Genomic DNA, 19,857 nt, shown 5'->3' on the forward strand with positions numbered 1-19,857 from the left:
GAGAAATAGGGCTCCCCAACCAGCAGTGATGCTGTGCTGAAACCTCCCCCTCTGAAACATCTAATTCATTTGAGCCCTCCTCCATCCTGGGTCCCCTCAGTTTTCTCTACCCACTGGAATTCCTTCTTGAAGGAGGAGGCTGTTTTAGAGTTCCACGGGGAGAGGATGTGAGGGGGACCTCCTCAGGGAGTAGGCAGGATATTGGTAATTTTGAAACACTTTTTCAAAATTGTATCAGGATTAGGGCACCTTGCAGGGTCCTAGAGCCAAGGCTGCAGCCTGAGACCAAACATCTACCCCACAATTAAATAGCCCCTTCGCCAGAGCCCCAGTCAGTAGCTAGCCCTGGGTTTTTAATTGCACTGTAGACATAAGAGACCCATCCCTAGAAGGAGATGAGGAAGACAGAGGCACATCCTGCTCCAGTCTGTAATACTGTCCTGAGAAGGACATAGGAGAGGAGGGAGGGAAGAAAATGGAGAAGTTGGCTATGCCATCATAACATGGACTCATACTTATGAACCATTTCAATGAAAGCAAGACAAGCTTCCTCAATGAGCCTGTAACCAGAACAGAGCTCACTGGAAAAAGGATGGTAGGCAAGGCACCGGTAAAGTATATGCACCTGCCCACTCCTTACCAGATAGGAAAAAAACATTAAAAAGAACGAGGAGTACTAGTGGCACCTTAGAGACTAACAAATTTATTTGAGCATAAGCTTTCATGGGCTAAAACCAGCCACGAAAGCTTATGCTCAAATAAAAACTTGTTAGTCTCTAAGGTGCCATTAGTACTCCTCGTTCTTTCTGCTGATACAGACTAACACGGCTACTACTCTGAAAAAAACATTGACTCCCTCTTTAGCGTCCATGGCAAAAATCCTTAGGGCTTAATTGTAAGCCCCCTTTCTCCCCTAGTTACCTATATTGCCCATCTGTGTGTAAAGAAGAGAGCTATCATTGCAGGGCAGCTACTCCCCCTCCAATGCAGGGGGCCAGGGAGTGGATGTGCAGGAGTAGGGAGCACAAGAGAGCTAGCATAGAGTGTGAAATAAGTCATGCCAGCCCTTTATCTGGTACAGCTTATTCCTCCCTGGAGTAAAGGGCTGACAAGGACTGAATTGTGACTGTCTCCTAATTCACTCTGTGGTTTGTTCTGGGTAGCACAGTCATGCACTCTCCCTTATTTAAACCTCGCTGTAATTCCACTACAATCTAGACTGTGAATGAGTCTACAGAAACTATAACATTTTCCATAAAACTTTTACAATTAAAAGGATCCTCTGGATTTTTTTTTTTTTTTGGTAGTAAATTGAAAAATCCAGAAAAGAGTGCCCTTGGCCAATTCTTACTTGGTGTTGTTTTCCTCTCTGGACAGGTCAAATACTAGGGGTGCATTTCCCCCCACATTCTTAGAATTTGTTTAAAGGGTTTTGGGGGTTGAGTGAACACAATTGAAAGGAAGGAGGATTTAGAGAAAATGCAGAGAGACAAAGAGAACATGGGGAAAGTGATAGAGGTGAAGATTGAGAAAAACTGGGAAGATTTAATGACAACATGGGAAAAGAATTTACTGAAAGAAGGAGAAGTTGAGAAATTGATGAAAGCACATAGAAACTTTACATTCAGAGCCCCAATACTATCATACTGTCCCTGACAATGGACACTTTGAAGAGGATCCAGAATCTGTGAAAAATAGTGGATCAGCAATTGTATACATTTCTAACATTTCTGGGAAAATCGGTTTGCTCTTTTCATATGCTTGTGTAAGCTAAAATTCTGCATTCCAGAAGTACTGTAGGCAGGAAAAGACAGGAAAGTGAATTTGCCTGTAATTACAGGTTGTGACAGCTGACTTTCAGAAGGTGCATGTTATTTAGTTACAGTTTTTGCATGTTTGTTCACTTGAACCCTGATTAAAATAACAGGACAAAGTGGAGGGAATGCAAGGGAAAACCTCAAGAGTGACTAGGTGGATGGAGGGACTGATGTATAAGGAAAGCTAAGAAACGAAAACAAAAAAATAGATGTCTAGCTTCACAGAGCTAGCACACTAAGGCTAGAAATTCAAGGACCTAGCTATTGTAGTACATGCTTGGGGGCTCAGATGGGATTGTAGCCAGGGCTGCTAGCCCCTCCTACTTCTTATGCTGCAGCAACAACACTTCTATTTTGGGTGCACTAGTGCAGTCAGAGCTAGCATGGGCATGTCTCCTCAAGCTGGGAATCTCCTAGCTCTACTGCAGACATACCTTAGAGACACCAAAGCAGGGTACATAGCTGTCTGCTGGTATTTGAAGGGAGTGACAATGAGGATCAGATTGTGCCTGCCCCCCCTGGGTATGTAAAAGTGAAAAGGCATAAGGAGCACTCCCCTCCCTGCAGTCTCTTGTGCCACTGCTGGGCAAGATTCTAACACAGTCCCCATTCTGTTCAGGTAGCACAAAGAATGCTCCCTCCAGGCTAATGCCTACAGTGGTGCTAGCTTCTACAAAGAGGCGTGGAGAGGCAAGGATGGGGCTGTGGTCCTTCCTTCTCTGCACCAGTCAGTAGATCCATCTCCATGGAGAAGGGAGCACATACTGCACCTTATCAAATGGCAGCACTTCCCCTGTTCTCCCATTGTGCTTGCAGCATGCTCTGCTTCTTGGGAATGTCTAGTAAGGTCTGGTCTATACTACGGCATTAGATTGACATATGCCACATTAGGTTGAATTTATAATGTGCGTGTCTACACTATCAGCCCTTTCTGCCAACCTAAAGGGCTTGTAAAATCGACACCTGTACCCCCCTTCAGTGAGAGGAGCGGCACTAGAGTCGACCTTCCTGGGTCGAATTAGGTAGTGTAAACACAACGCTGTGTAATTGGATGGGTTTGGCCTCCGGGAAGTGTCCCAGAGTGCTCCAATATGACCACTCTGGACAGCATTTTGAACTCCACTGCACTTCAGCCAGGTATACAGGAAAAGCCCTGGGAACTTTTGAATTTCATTTCCTGTTTGATCAGCATGGAGAGCTCACTACCACAGCTGACCATGCCTGCTCAGGGCCGCAAATGCTCTCCAGCATGGAGGATACATGAGACACTGGATTTGATTGCTGTGTGGGGAGAAGAGTCTGTGCAGGCAGCGCTCCAAACCACCAGAAGAAATGCTGACATCTATGCTAAAACTGCACAGAGGAGGGGGGTGGGGGAAAGGCTACACTAGGGACACACAGCAGTGCCGTGTGAAAATAAAGGAGCTCAGGCAAGCATACCTGAAGTCAAGGGAGGTGAATAGTTGCTCCGGTTCTGAGCCACAGACATGCCACTTCTATGAGCAGATACATGCAATTCCAGGCGGGGACCCCACCAGTACCCCAACACGCTCTATAAATACCACCCAGGGGACCCAGGCGGCCAAGGGCAACAATGAGGAGGACATTGTTGATGAGGAAGAGGAGGAGGAGAATGCGCAGCAGGCAAGCGGAGGATCCATTCTTCCTGACAGCCAGGACCTTTTCCTAACTCTGGAGCCAATCCCCTCCCAGGACCTACTGTTGCAGGACTCTGATGGTGGGGAAGGCACCTTTGGTGAATGCGCACTTGCACTTAACCCCTGAAGTGTGATTATAATTGTAGTTAATGTTTAATTTGAGGTAAACAATTGGGATACAGTGGTGGCCAGTCCAGCTACACAAAGGATGCTCCCCAGAAAAGCCTGTTTATGCGCCAGGACTTTCCCCACCAAAAAATGTCCCTGGGTGTGCCCTGACACCACCTCCCCTTTCTTGTGGGCTTACCTTGCCTGCCTGCAAACCGAAATCTGCTGCCCAGCATTCTGCCATGTGTTGTACCTTACTGGTAGGCACTTCTTTTAGAAGACAAAATGTGGCCATGTATCTCAGGTAATGTATTTACTGCTGTGAAGTGTTTCATTCATTGCAAGAGTTAACCTTCTGTTTTCTGTTTTCAACAATGTATGTTTTTCCTTGCAGCTGCAACATTGTCTGTGAGTGCTTCCTCCACACCAGCACAATGGCTGTCCCAGATTAGAAGGCGAAAAAAGCAGACAAGGGAAGACATGTTCTGTGATTTGATGCATTCCTCCGAGACCGACAGGGCCCAGCTGAATGCATAGAGGCTTACGCTCTTGGAGAGCATGCACACCAACCAAGAGGGCAGGAAAACATGCAGGGATCAAGAGCGTGACATGCAAGAGGAGATGTTGCAGCTTATGGGGGAGCAAACAGACATGTTGAGGTGTCTGGTTGAGGTGCAGGAAAGGCAGCTAGAGCTTAGAGTCCCGCTGCACCCAATGATGAACCAGCTGCCCTCCTCACCATGTTCCATATTCTCCTCTCCCTCACATCCTAGAATGTGGAGGGGTGGGGGAAAAGCTTCATTATCCCTTGAACTCAACTCCAGGAGATGGTTTGTGGTCTCATTCCCACAGCTTTGATTGCTAGACAGTGCAATTGTAGTAAGCTATGTGTCCTTGCCCCTCCCCCCGTATTATCAGGCCCTTAGACCCAGGTTATCTTTGCTATTCATTGCTGTCTCTGTTCATTGTTTGTTAGCATAATACAAATGCATAAATTGAGGACAAGAGGCTCTTTATTCACTGTGCACACTGTGGTTGGTGGGGGTTTGGTTTACAGAGCAGTACATGCAAAAAAGGGAAAGTAACAACACACACCTCTGTCACATCAGTGTTGGATCATTCATGAAACTGATTTCAAAGCCTCTCAGAGATGCAATGCACCTCAGTGTGCTCTTCTTATTGCCCTGATGTCTGACTGCTCAAAATGGGCTGCCAGGCCATCTGCCTCAACCCCCGCACCCCGCCAGAAAGTTTTCCCCCTTACTTTCACAGATATTATGGAGCACACAGCAAGCAGCAACAACATGGGAATATTGCTTTTGCTGAGGTCTAACCTAGTGAGTAAAATGTGCCAGCGGCCCTTTAAACATCCAAAGGCACATTCTACCACCATTCTGCACTTGTTCAGCCTATGGTTGAACTGCTCCTTACTGCTGTCCAGGCTGCCTGTATATGGCTTCATGAGCCACAAGAGCATGGGGTAGGCTAGGTCTCCAAGGATAACTATTGGCATTTCAACATCACCAATGGTAATTTTCCTGTCTGGGAAGAAAGTTCCTTCTTGCAGCTGTTCGAACAGCCCAGAGTTACTAAAGATGCGCGCGTCATGTACCTTTTCCGACCATCCCACGTTGATGTCTGTGAAACGGCCTTTGTGATCCACTAGCACTTGCAACACCATTGAGAAGTACCCCTTGCGGTTTATGTACTCTTTGGCAAGGTGGTCTGGTGCCAAGATAGGAATGTGTATTCCGTCTATCGCCCCACCACCGTTTGGGAAATGTGCAGGACAGAGTGGATGGCTTTGCCACGATGGGGTTCCCTGAGTCATTACCCTTCTTAGCAGAAGTGAATTGATTGCCCTGGCTACTTGGATCACAGCAGCCCCCACAGTAGATTTACCCACTCCAAAATTATTCCCGACTGACCAGTAGCAATCTGGCATTGCAAGCTTCCACAGGGCTATCGCCACTCACTTCTCAACTGTCATAGCAGGTCTCATTTTGGTATTTCTGCACTTCAGGGCTGGGGAAAGCAATTCATAAAGTTCCATGACAGTGGCCTTACACATTCGAAAGTTATGCAGCCACTGCTCCTAATCCCATACCTGCATAATTATGTGGTCCCATCAGTCTGTGCTTGTTTCCTGATCCTAGAAGCGGTGTTCCACTGGGTCAACAAGCCCGGCTGCTGCTGCCAGCATGTGCTAATTGCTCCATTCCATGGCTTCCAGCACGGCTATTTGCGTGGCATCACAGTCTTCCACACAGCGGCTCCTGGCTAGGCTCTGCAAATACCGCAGGATGATGCACGAGGTGTTTGCAACGCTCACAACAACAGCGTATAACTGAGCGGGGTCCATGCTTGCCATGCTATGGCGTCTGCACGAGTAACCCAGGCTTAAGCATGAAAATGGCGGAGGGAGGGATAGAGGCAGGGAGGAGGCAAGTGCATCATGGCAGGCTGACAATATGTACCGAAAACAACTCATGAAAATGTTTTTGTCCCATCAGGTATTGGGAGCCTAACCCAGAATTCCAATCAGCAGCAGGAACTGTGGGATAGCTGCCCACAGTGCATCGCTCCATGAGTCGATGCTAGCCATGATAGTGAGGATGTGCTCTGCTGACTGAATGTGCATAGTGAGAACATGCAGCATTGACTTGTAAAATTAGAGGATAAATGTTGATTTAAATAAATTAGACCTAATTTCATAGTGTAGACATGCCCTAAGATGGGGGCACTTCCATTGCACTCCACCAAGGGCTGTGGCTTAAGGCCCCAAGGAAGGGGAGGAATTATTTAGGATATAATTTAGGTATAAAAATTTACAGAATAGGATGGTACAAGGGGAAATAACTAGGAATAATGGAGTGAAATTAAGAAAGGGAAAATAAAGGACAAATGTAAAGGAGGGAAAAAATTTTTATGGTGAGGGGTAATATTTTCAGAAGTGCTTAAGGAGCCTAAGACCCATTTTAAAAGTATTTTAGGCACTTAGAACCTAAATCTCATTGAAAGTCAATGGACTTAGGCCCTTAAACCACTCAAGTGCTTTTGAAAATTTTAGCCAAGATCTATTGGATTATGGAAGTCTTCCAAAAGAATTAGTTGAACTCCTATTATTTGGGACATCAAAAAAAAAAAACCACCTAGATTGGACAAAGCACCAGACTATGCCCTATAGGAAGAAAACTTGTACTGGCAGGTAGATGGTTAGATTGTTTTAATAGTATCATAAAAACTAGAGCAGGAAAAAACATGAATTTATAAAGAATAGCTATGGAGTAATCACAGTTGTTCATTTTAAACGTTAAGCACAAAAAGCAAAAATCTCTTAATTTCCAAATATATTATGCTATCGCTGCTGGTATTTTTTTGCAGACACACTATAATGTCTCCTAATTATATGGTGGAAATTCTTAAATTGTACAACAAAGACCCTGAAAATTTCTGCCCCTGGGCACATGCGCTGCTGCCTCAGGCAAGTGTTCAGGTGCTTATCTCATGCCTAAGCCACAGCATGATCCTTAACCAGATGGAGGTAAGTGTTTCCATGCCTTTCTTGTGGAGCCTGATCCAGTAGGTGTGCTCTGAGCATACCTAACTCTGCACAGAATGGTCATGGGTGGGAGAAAGAGGAGGGTTCCCTTATAAACTCTAGCCCAGGGTGGGAAGCCCAGATTCAATTCCACCCTCTGTTACCTGCAAAAACCTAGGGTACCCCACCTATACCCTATCGAGGGCTCAGGGCATGACCTGGTTAATTTAGGTACCCTCACCCATTCCTTACTGAGGGCTCGGGGTGTAAGGCACCTACCTTTACCCACGGGGCTCAAAGAATTTCAATTTAAGTATCTGCCGTTTCCTACAGGGCTTAGGGCTCTATGGGTCTGTGGGATCTTTTCCCAGTGAAAGAGCCTTACACTAAACTTTATTTATTAGCAATACACACAGAGAACATATATGCCAAGCAAATGTCTTATGTTCACTACTCCCCATATACAGACAAACTTCACCCGATGGCCAGTCAGGATTCACTTGTCTGTGGATGCTGACGATGCCTCTGCATGTCACGGTCATGCAAAGGGCTCAGAGATCTAGCAGCTTGATGCTGAACTGCAGTTCGGAGATGATTTCCAAATATGTAAAACTAGCTACCTCTTTTAACTTCACTAAACCTATCACATTATTCGATATCCCCAGGTAACAAAATGTAACCAGTTGTGCACTGGCACTTATGTTTCCTCATCCCTGCTCAAATCTTTTTTTACATTTTATCTTTCGTGCCTGAATTGCAACTTATTTATGACCTTTATTTGTGCAGATGGTCAGCATAAGAGAAGCCCTAACCAGCGAATTTATCTATTTTACCATTTGTTGGGGGTCCTTCTGTACTTCCCTAAACTTCCCAGTGCTTGGGTGTCTCTACTTTACAACCCTGGGTGTTATAATGCTTGTTAGGAGCATTCCTGAGGTGGGGGTGCCTTAGCAGCAGGAGAGCATTTTTCTTAATTTTAGTGGTGAAGTCTCTGAGTTTCACACAAGGCTAGTTTAGTATGGGGGTGAGTTAAGTCCCAGGCCTACACCTCTGTCTGATGAGACAAAGGGATTTGAATAGGGGTCTCCCACTTCTCAAATAAGTGCCCTACACACGGGACTATGGAGTCATTCTCACACTCTCTCTGGCCCAGTGTATATAAAAAAAAAATTAAATATGCAAAGTGGAAAATCTTCACCAAGAGAGCTTGAGAGAGACCCACATCAGACCAGCCCATATTTAGAGCACTCTTCTGCAGCATGGGAGACAAGTTCAAATCCCTTCTCCACATCAGGAAGGAGGACAGATGAACGCAAGTTTCCCAAATCCTAGGTGAGTGTCCTAACCACTGTGCTAAACAGAAGCCTCCTTCTCTTCCTTCCTCACCAACTTTGCATGGAGTTCACTGCACTGCCAGTGTTCTTGCAAGAAACAGCTCAGACAACAAAGATGTCTAACTCCAGAAGATGGTTGCCAGCTGCAGATAAAATGAGATAGGTGCCTTATTCTGAGGGGGCAGAGCTTAGGGCACACCCCTCTCATTAGCAACTCCCATTGACTAATATAAGCAGCTACCCACCTAGTGTAGATTCCATTCTCAGGTATTTATCTCTTTGAATGCGTTTGTCATAAATATAAAGGGAAGGGTAAACATCTTTAAAATGCCTCCTGGCCAGAGGAAAAACCCTTTCACCTGTAAAGGGTTAAGAAGCTAAGACAACCTTGCTGGCACCTGACCAAAAGGACCAATGAGGAGACAAGACACTTTCAAAAGCTTGGGGGAGGGAAAGAAATAAAGCCTCTCTCTCTCTCTGTGTGATACTTTTGCCGGGGACAGAACAGGAATAGAGTCTTAGAACTTAGTAAGTAATCTAGCTTGATAGGCGTTAGATTCTGATTCCTTTAAATGGCTGAGAAAATAAGCTGTGCTGAATGGAATGTAGATTCCTGTTTTTGTGCCTTTTTGTAACTTAAGGTTTTGCCTAGAGGGATTCTCTATGTTTTGAATCTAATTACCCTGTAAGGTATTCACTATCCTGATTTTACAGAGGTGATTCTTTTTCTTCTATTAAAATTCTTCTTTTAAGAATCTGATTGCTTTTTCATTGTTCTTAAGATCCAAGGGTTTAGGTCTGTGTTCACCTATGCAAATTGGTGAGGATTTTTATCAAGCCTTCCCCAGGAAAGGGTGTGTAAGGGTTGGGAGGATTTTGGGGGGAAAGATGTTTCCAAACAGTCTCTTTCCCAATTATATACCTGTTAGATGTTTGGTGGTGGCATCAATAAAGTCCAAGGGCAAAAGGTAAAATAGTTTGTACCTTGGAGAAGTTTTAACCTAAGCTGGTAAAAGTAAGCTTTGGAGGTTTTCATGCAAGCCCCCACATCTGTACCCTAGAGTTCAGAGTGGGGAAGGAACCTTGACAGCACTGCATAGGGAGCACAGGCAACTAACCCAGGGTTTGTGGGATCTACTGATTTTCAAGGTGCCTATAAGGCACTTTGGGTATGTCTACACTGTAATGTAAGCCCAGGGTTAGGAGACCCTGAGTGTGTTAACCTAGGGCTTGGCGTGTTTACACTTATTTGTAACCCCAGGTTAGGAATTGTTGAACCTTGGGTCAAATCTGGGGCTCCTGTGTCTACACAGCATTAGGAGGGCCTAAGTCCAATCACCCACATTCCAGATTTCCTAGCACCCTTCCAAAACATGGCCACCCTAGCCCTTTGTTCATGGTGCAGTGTGGGTAAACTTGACTGTCCATAACACTCAATTAAGACTTCTACAGATTATTTGTGATAAAATAGTACCTAGAAGCCCTAATCACAGACCAGGACCCCATTGTGCTAGGTGCTGTACAAACACAGAACAAGAAGACAGTCCCTGCCCCTAAAAACTCATCTAACCTCATACATGGAAGATCCTTATCACTTCCTAGTATTCTGTGGTGTAAGTCTTTAAGTTACTTGCTGAACTTCACATAGAATGGGAGTACTTGTGGCACCTTTAGAGACTAACAAATTTATTTGAGCATAAGCTTTTGTGAGCTAAAGCTGACTTCATTGGCTGCATTCAGTGAATGCATCCGATGAAGTGAGCTGTAGCTCATGAAAGCTTATGCTCAAATTTGTTAGTCTCTAAAGGTGCCATAAGTATTCCTTTTCTTTTTGCGAATACAGACTAACACAGCTGTGACTCTGAAACTCTACATAGAATGTGACTCACAATGGTCCAACATAAATCATATATTCACAGACAATGAAATGACCAGAACAATAAACTACTCTCCCCATTGCATCCCTCTTTGGTAATACAATTATCAAGAAAGAAATTATTGTAAATATACAAGTCAATTACAGCCTTTTCTGAAATTAACAACAAATATTCTTTTGGCATTCCAGCACTCCCACAGACTTCCCCATAAATATGTATGTCAACGAAGTCCACCTTCAACTCATGCAAACCTGGGTACATAAGCCCTCCTGGTGAATTATACCTGACACTACAATACTTCTCCAAGTGTGCTTATTATTGCTTCTTCCTTAAATACCACATGCAACACAATATAGCAGCAGATGAATAAAGACCCCTTCCTTCTCCCTGAGTCGGCTTGCTTTCTTCCCTGGGTTCTCCAACAGGTGAGCTAATTACCTCATTAGTGCATCATGCTCCCTGCAGGGGTGATCCAATCCAATCAAGTTACCTAACTCCCTCCTACTCTAACCATACCTGGTGCCCTGGGTGATGTAAGTGTCCAGGCTGCTGGCCTCCAATGGGTTCTATTTGTAAAAGTGTCACACTGTAGGAAATAAAAACTTTCTAGTACAAACAAAATTCCATAGAGGTTAACTAATTTTCAGAAATGATGCTCAAAATCTCCAAAGAAGTTCAGCTAAGCAAATTGCATACAAATCACTCCTTAGTCAACATAATACACTTATCAAAGCTAGTCTTGACTGGCTGTCACTAGAAACCTAATCATTTTCACAAGCAAGTCTGAATCAGCGTCAGAAAAAATCCAGCAGCACTTACAACTGAAGGACAAGACCAATGTAACTGAACAAAGACTGCCACTCAGTGAATAAACTGAAAAGCATTAGCCAGTCCTTTCAAAAACTGCATCATTAAAGGGAAACATGCAGCTTAATGCTTTAAAAAAACTCTAACTGTTACTTAAGCTTAACTCACTTAAAACCTATTTTCCAAATATCTTCTTTCACTATAATATTTTCATTCAAAAGAATTCCCATTTCTGTTTTCCATTTCGTGCTCACATGGACATCTCTATTTTATGCACATCATAACGGTGTGGCTGTTGTGCATGCTGGTTGGTTAGCTCACTTTGTCCTCAGGTTTTGCAGACTTCATAAAAACTGCACACACCCTGAAACACTTTATTCCATACATATTCAGTTCACAGGTTTTATTTAAAAAAATTGGAAGCCATATCCTAGCTTTGAATATACATGACGGCTCCACTGAGTTCAATGAAAGCTGCATGTACATAGAATATAGCCCTGAATGTCTAGTCTAAATTAGGGCCCAATTCTTAATACCTGCTTAAAGATACTGTGCACCCACAAGTCCTATCGATTTAAATGGAAAGTGAGAGAACCCAGTCCTTTGCTGATGCTCAGCATGTTGCACAATCAGGCTCTTAAACTTTTTGTGACCTTTTAAAAGAAACTAAAGCAGATATTTGCACAGGAACCAGGGAATCGAGGGGAGACACCGGTGGTGGTGCTGTGTAACTATTTGATAACACAGACCAAAAATACATATAGCATCATCTCTCTTCTTTGAAATTATCTTTGAAATAAAGATTGATTTATTGTTTCTGTAATTTGACAATAAATGAATTTTAACACCATTGTTTCAAGTCTGTTCTTTTCACATCCATTTAAATGAGATGAAAACTGATCAGGGAGATTTAAAATGTCTTAATGAAACACACAGCAAAATTTGTCTTCCCCAGAAAGAGCTTAAACATGAATAAATGCCAAATGGTGGATTTGCTGTCTTCACCCAGATAAGTGCAACATGGGGCAAATCTGGGTGCTGCTTTGTCTATACCCGCTGGTGCTGCGGACACTATTGCAATTGTTCATTTTGCTCTTGATGGTGTTGCTAGCGCTGCTGCTGTTCCCTTTGGGGCTGATATTCTTTCTATTTCAGAGTAGCAGCCGACAAGACAAGAGCGACACCGGGTGGGGAAACTGAGGCACGGGGGACGACGGTCACGTGCCCGCGGTCACCCAGGAGCGCAGTGTCAGAGCCGGGACTAGCATCCAGGGCTCCTGAGCCCCAAGCTAGCGCCAGGCGTAGCGGCCCCGGCTGCCCATATGGCGCGGCACCTGGCGAGGCTCTTGCGGGACCTGCCCTGGCACCTGCTGCAGTTCCCGCGGCGGCCCCAGGAGGGGGCGCTGCAGCGGCGGCCGATCGGGGCCGGGCCCGGGCTCCTCGGGCGGCTCCATCCCCGCCGCCGCGCGCCCGCCCGCCCCGCCGCACTCTGTTTCCCAGCGTGCAGCGCGCGCGCGCTGCCGGAAGTCCCCTGTCGGAGGCCGGGCGCCGCTGCCGCTGCCATGGCGCTGGAGACCCTCTCCCCGGACTGGGACTTCGACCGCTTCGACGACGGCTCCCAGAGTAAGCGCGGGGCGGGGGCGAGAGTCGAGCCCCGGGCCCCTCCCGTCAGCAGCGGGGCGCGGGCAGGAGCCGAAGGGCCGGCGCGCGCGGTGGGGAATGGGGACGGTCGCACCCGGTCCTCTAACGGCTCCCCCCCGGCACGCGCGCACCCTGCTCGGTCGGCGGGGCCGGGGAGCGGGCGAGCGACCGGCTCCGCCCTGGGCCTCTCCCCTGGGAGGGAGGGGGTGGCAGCGCGCTTTGCCCGGAGCCGGCCAGTGTTCTTGTCACTGCTGTGTCTGGCTGCCTGGGCTGAGGGTGGGGTGGCGATCGTAGCAATGTCCGGCCTGGAGAGGTCCCCATCTCCAGCCGCCTGCGCTGCGGCAGGGCCAGGTAACCTGCCCTAGCCCATCCCTGGCGGGCGTCTGCCCCCCCCCGCCCTTGTTCTTACAGACCGCCAGTGATGGGGCTTCCACCGCCTCCCCGGGAAGCCTGTTCCAGAGCGTCACTGGCGGAAAGTTTTTCCTGGTATCTAACCTGGATCTCCCTTGCTGCAGCGTAAGGCAGTTTACTCCTTCTCCTGGCTTCACTGGCTATGGAGAGCAATTGGTCAGCTTCCTCTGTACAACAGCCCTTAACATATTTTAAGATGATCATCAGGTCCCCCACTCAGTGGTCTTTTTTTCAAGACTAAACATGACCTTTCCTCATAGGTCAGGTTTTTTAAACCTTTCATCATTTTTGTTGCTCTGGCCTGGACTCTCCAGTTTGTCTACGTCTTTCCGAAACTGTGGCACCCTGAGTTAGACACAGTCCTCCAGCTGAGGCCTCACCAGTCCTGAGTAAAGCAAAACAAGTAGCTCCTTTGTGTTACATACAACACTCCTGATAATATCCCCTCAGAATATTAGCCTTTTTCGCAATTGCATGGCATTGTTGACTCATATTCAATTTGTGGTTCAGAGGTTCATCTTCCTTTTGTTTCTCCTCCCTCCACATCCCCTAGATCTATTTGAGAGGCTTTAGCAAATGTCCCAAACACTGAGGTGGGAATCAAACATGGGGAGACACTGATTTTCGTCTGGTGTATTTGCATGAATTGTGGATTTTTCCTGCAGAAACAGTGAAGTCTCTTTCGTTGCAGTTTGCTGTCTTGATTAGCCGGATAAGTCATGCTAGAATAAATTAGTTCCGTGATGTGTTTTTGCTGTGGCTGGAAGGGAACTAGGGCATTTGCTTGCAATTTCACTTCAGCTTTTTTTAAAATGATGCTTAACTCTTTGTTAGCCTGCTTGTGTGCCTGTCAAAAATCCATTTTTTCTCTGTCCTTGTAGACAACTTACTTTCTAAACAGACAGTGCATGTGTTGTAAAATGAATGGTCACGCTGCATTAATTACAACAGTTATTACTGAGCAAATATGTCTGTCATGAGCAGATGTTTCACATATTCAGTATAAGTTTCCCAAGTGGTTGTCTGTTCGTGCTGTACTTATGTTATTTACTTTCAATGAAAACTGACTTGAGGTTTTATTTATAATTTCTGACAATTGTATGCACCGAAAAAGGAAAGGTTAAAGTACAGCTTTTCATAGAACGGTGCCTAATCATTGTTTCCCAGACATTAGCAGGTGTGTGGAGCTGAGAACCTCTGATATGAGGAACTTCTTTCACACCAGCTTGATAGAAGACAAGCAGCTTACTTGTCAATGAGCAAAGTGATAGGAAAACAAAATGGGTATGCCTGTTTTTAAAAGGAAGTCTCTTGTATTCTAAGCAAATTAGATAAAAATCCACGATATGAAAGATTTTTTTTTAAACTTAGTCTCATTTAACTTGAAAACTAAATCTTATAACTTACTATTAAGTATTATAATTGCTTTAACAGAGGAAAGGGGGGAATCAAATCAGTCTGGTGTAGAATCATAGACTCATAGAAGTGTAGGACTGGAAGGGACCTCGAGAGGTCTTCTAGTCCAGTCCTCTGCACTCAAGGCAGGACTAAATATTATCTAGACCAGGGGTGGGCAAACTATGGCCCACAGGCCAGATCCAGCCCGTCAGGGCTTTGGATCTGGCCCACGGGATTGCCACCCCCGTCGTGCCACGGGCCCTGCACCGCTCCAGGAAGTGGCTGGCACCATGTCCCTGCGGCCCCTGGGGGAGGAGGGGCAGAGGGCTCTGTGCGCTGCCCTTGCCTCCAGACACTGCCCCCCACAGCTCCCATTGGCCAGGAACAGGGAACTGCGGCCAATGGGAGCTTCGGGGGAGGTACCTGCAGGGGAGGGCAGCGTGCGGAGCCCTCTGCCCCCGGCTGCAGGGACGTGGTGCTGGCCGCTTCCCGGAGTGGTGTGGTGCCAGGGTAGGCAGGCAGCCTGCCTGAGCCCCACTGCGCGCCACTGCCACCTTGGAGCCGCTCCAGATAAGTGGCGCTGGGCTGGAGCCCGCAGCCCACACCGCAACCGCCTGCCCTGAGACCCCTCCTGCACCCTAACCCCCTGCCCTGAGCCCCTTCCTGCACACCGCACCCCCTCCCGCACCCCCTCCCACACCCCGCACTCCCTCCTGCACCCCAACTCCCTGCCCCAGTCTTACATTCATGGCCCTGCATGCAATTTCCCCACCCAGATATGGCCCTCAGGCCAAAAAATTTACCCACTCCTGATCTAGACCATCCCTGACAGGTGTTTGTCTAACCTGCTCTTAATGTTGCATTAATGTCACGTATATAACTGGGCTTGGCGGAATCCAGCTTTTATTTTCTTTTGACAGATAATATTGATGTTTATTTTTAAGCACTTTTTCTGTTTTTATATGTCTAAATTTTCACTGTTGCAGGAAATTGTGGGAGGGTTAGAGAATAATTGTAGTAGTAGATGTTGAGATTCAAAAGGTTAAGGCTGGATAACCATTAAAACAGAAATTGTCAACATCACATGTCAAAATAAACAAAGTAAATATCCTTATCTCAAAGGCTAGGAAGTTCTCAAGAAGCATTCTTTTTACTTGGCCTATCTGTGAATTTTGATTATCGATGGAAATATTTTTTGTTGGTTTGTGTGTGTACGGTGAAATTCACGTTTACCAACAAAAATGTAATCTTTCCACACCTATATATAACAATGCAGTTCTCATTCATGAATTCTCATGGGATGATGTATACCCAGTATAGAACTACTGCCTGTTTTATTAATGAATATAAATACAATTAGAGAAATTTTATAATCTTCACTATTGAGTAAGGTTTTGCATTCTCCAAATCTTAGTGGTTTCATTTTTAATGGCTGAGAGGAAATTCAATCAATCAAATCTGAGTACAGTTTATAAAGTATTGTCTCTGCACTGATTTCCTATCGTTCTGTATAATATCTGTATCTTCTGAAGTAGGATTTTTATTCATTGCATGGAAATGACAAAATAAGATTTACTGCGTTCTCTGCTGTCCTTCCAATTAGTTTCTCAAATGAGTGAACTTGTCCAAGTGAAGAAAATATTATCTTTGCACCTACATGAGAGGCTACAAACAAAAGCTGCCTTATTATTCAAACTCTTTCTATAACTGCCTGGCAGACAGCTTCTACCAGTTCAGTGGTTGAACATTTCTCTAAATTTGGCAGCCGACGACAGGTACTTCTAAATTCTTCTAGCCTGGATGTTGGCGTGATTGAGAGATGATTAGTAGATGCCACTGTAACAGATCAGCTGCTTCGGGGGGTAAGCATCTAGCCTGGCATTTGTAACTTTTGCCCTTTGGATGGTTACCTTCACAATCATAAGAGCTAGAAATGTTTATATTCAGTTAAAGCTTAATCCTATAGAAACCAATGGGTATCTGCCCCACTTCCAGGAAGTGGCAAGCTTTCTACTTGCCTCTTGTGAATGTACTTTTTCAAATACTGAGGTAGCTACCGAATTCCTTCAGTATCCAATTGAACCTGCTCTGGTCCTGATTCTGAAAATATCTATGTATGTGGTTAATTTTATTCTCATGAGTAGCCCAATTGAAATCAATGGGACTACTTATATGCTTAATGTTTTTGTGTGTATGTTTGCGGCATCGAAGCTTATATTTTGCCCACTTAATTGTTTTTTATGGGGACAAGATAGAACAGCCGTTTTTCTATTCTACAGGATGCTGCACATCAGTGGTGGAATAGTGTTATTCTTGTTAATATCGTTTATAAAGTATTTTCTCTGCACTGGCTCCCAGGGAAAAAAAACTTATTGCACGCATTTTACCCACAGCAATGCATATATAGCAAAACTATTTCCTTCAGATGTATCAGGTCCTCATATGGCACTGTGCATTTGTCTCTAGATGGCACTATGTATTTTGATGGATTTCTGTTAAGCTTGCATAGCATTATACAAAGTTGTTGCCACCTCTACGTTAATCCATTTGCTGTGATTCGGTGTGCACCTTTAATTGTAAGCATCGACCACAATCGCAGTTTTGCTTTTGCTCTTATTACAATGGATCACTGGTTCTGTTTGAATCGATGCCTTACTGTTTTTAATAGTGAGAGTTGCATGTTGATTTTTTTTATTGGTATATATATTTGTGTGCAAGGAGTCAGGGGGCGTAAACTATTACAGACACAAAAAAGATGGGTACAGTCAAATAAGTTTGAAAACCACTGATCTAGGCTGTAAAGTCTTTGGGGCAAGTATTCCATTTCTTCGGGGCATTTTAACTACAGTAGAACCTTAGAGTTATGAACTGACCAGTCAACCATGCATTTTATTTGGAGCCAGAAGTACGCAATCAAGCAGCAGCAGAGACCAAAAAAAAAAAAAAAAAAAGAGAGAGAGCAAATACAGTACAGTACTGGGTTAAATGTAAACTACTAAAAAAGTAGTGTTTTTCTTCTGCATAGTAAATTTTCAAAGATGTATTAAGTCAGTGTTCAGTTGTAAATTGTTGAAAGAACAACCATAACGTTTTGTTCAGAGTTATGAACAACCTCCATTCCCGAGGTGTTCGTAACTCTGAGGTTCTACTGTATCGCAAAGTGTCTTGAGCTCATATAACACTAAATAAAAAATAAAGAACCCTTCAGCTTAGTGGGTATTGTGTTAATGTAAAGTTTTATTGCTTGATTTGCCCAGTTTGACTTTGTATAACTGTCATTTTTAGGTAGCTTTATTTTCAACAAACTCTAAAATATTCTAAAGTGGTGGTATAATTACTGTTGCTTTATTCTACCATTGGGGAGGATACAGTAGTCTTAACACACAGTGGAGGCTGAATCCTTGCTTTATATGCAATACTCAACTCAGTCTTAACTATGGAGCAGTAATCTGTGACACTATAGTAACAAGTATACCTTTTTGTATATTTTGATGAATCCAGGTAAATCAGAAATATGGCACTCATTCAGATTTTTGATTTTTAAATACTGTATCATGGTGAAAATAAGTGGAATTTATAAAGATAAGTGACCTGCATACTTAATTTACCAACTTACATAAATATTCTTTATATTTGTGCAGTGGAATGTTGCTCGCATATATCACCACTTTTGGCAGTGAGTGCGCTGCCACACTTCATATGGCCATCTAATTTCTGAGTGGTGGTAGAACAGAATACTTTGACAGAGAGAGAGTTAGCTTGAAGGTTAGAATTCTGGGTGGTGACTTAAGACAACATAATCTTGCAATCAAAGTAGGAGGTAGTGGTGGAAACGGCTATTTTTAATGCAGTTACCAGTGAGTTCTAAGAAGTGATGAGACACTCATTGCCTCAAGGGTATAATATTACCATAGATGTTTGGCTAGAGGGATCTCTCTTTCAATTAATGTGCAATATTAAGTGACAGATGTCATAATTTATGTTGTCCATATATGCTGTCTCCTTAGTATCTTCATGTTGTAAAGTTGACATCTCTGGTAATTTAGCTTGTTTAAGGTCAGTCTTGAAAGTGTCATTTTTTTAGTTTATGCGTAACGGTTTTGCTGCTCCTGGCAAATAACATAACTTCCCTTTAAATTGATACATTTGAGTTTAAAATCTCATTATAAGCAAGGGAAAAACTTGCATCTTCTTGGTGTCAACCTTCTTAACTGAAAGTGATTTAAGGAGACAATGTTATAAACTAAATAACAGATTAAACTAGATCTTACTTTAAATAATCTGTAGGATATTCCAGTTCAGTGAGTATCCTGTAGAATACTTTAACTTTATGATACTACATAAATATTACTATTTACTCTTAGAAATTCATGCTGAAGTACAGTTGAAGAATTATGGGAAATTTCTTGAGGAGTATACTTCTCAGCTGAGGAGAATAGAAGATGCATTGGATGACTCAGTTGGAGATGTTTGGGACTTCAAACTTGATCCTATAGCATTAAAGGTCTGTATATATTTAATGCATATTGGAATTATCTATGTCTTCTACAAATTAAAATAATGCATTTCGGAGGCATTCAGTTGTGATTTCACTAATGATTCTCTGGAATGATCAGATTTATTGGGCAAACATTTTCGTATTCAATCAATACAAAACTGTCAAATTAAATGGAGAAATTTGATTGTCCAGTAGCTTATAGTTCTGTTACCAAGCATCTATGAAAAGCCTTCAGAGATGGAGCCCTCATTTCAGAATACAATACTTATTCTCTCCTGGGCTGCATGAGAATCATAAGGCTGAAGCTGTTGGTGTCATGGTATGCCAATCTGGAAGCCAAAAAAAATCTCTTGCTTGCAAATGAGTTGTATAGTTGGAAGAGAGTTTGAAGGTATTGCAAGGTCTCTGCCGTTGAACTCTACTAGTCAGATTTCTGAGCTGCATTTATGAGAGAGTAGAATCATCCTGAGGGTATGGTCTTGGCCTAATGGCCTCTTTATCTCCCTGTCTGATCAGTGGAATGCCCTTGTCAGCCAAGTTTTGCCTGCATATTTCAGGCTTTAGAGTTTTCTTCCCCAAATGACCTAGGGCAGGTTGTTCTCTGATCGTGTTAGGATGTTGGGATGCTAAATGAGTCCTGTCCCTCCATCATTGATAATTAGGATCTTTGGAGCCTAGATAGTGATTGTGCTGGTCAGACACAAACTCTCTGGAAAAGGGTGCTTGCAGGGTGTCTAATTTGGCAATCTACAGCTGCTGGAAAAGGT

The 19,857-nt window shown here is 44.1% G+C and overlaps 1 protein-coding gene across 3 annotated transcripts in view; it reads left to right on the forward strand.

The window, feature by feature from the left end:
- Window positions 1-12,565: 12,565 nt before the first annotated feature.
- WASHC4 (WASH complex subunit 4) overlaps window positions 12,566-19,857 on the forward strand; it is a 61,376-nt gene continuing 54,084 nt past the window's right edge. The window contains exons 1-2 of one of the 3 annotated variants that reach the window (XM_037879958.2): window positions 12,566-12,765; window positions 18,957-19,096. In XM_037879958.2, coding sequence (XP_037735886.1) covers window positions 12,705-12,765; window positions 18,957-19,096 — 201 coding nt within the window. In that variant the 5' untranslated portion in view covers window positions 12,566-12,704. Of the gene's footprint in view, window positions 12,766-16,396; window positions 16,455-18,956; window positions 19,097-19,857 lie in introns of those variants that run through there. The other 2 variants (XR_005222561.2, XM_037879968.2) reach the window with 2 other exon arrangements.

Source organism: Chelonia mydas, chromosome 1 (genome assembly GCF_015237465.2).
Source record: "Chelonia mydas isolate rCheMyd1 chromosome 1, rCheMyd1.pri.v2, whole genome shotgun sequence".
Classification (NCBI taxonomy): Eukaryota; Metazoa; Chordata; order Testudines; family Cheloniidae; genus Chelonia; species Chelonia mydas.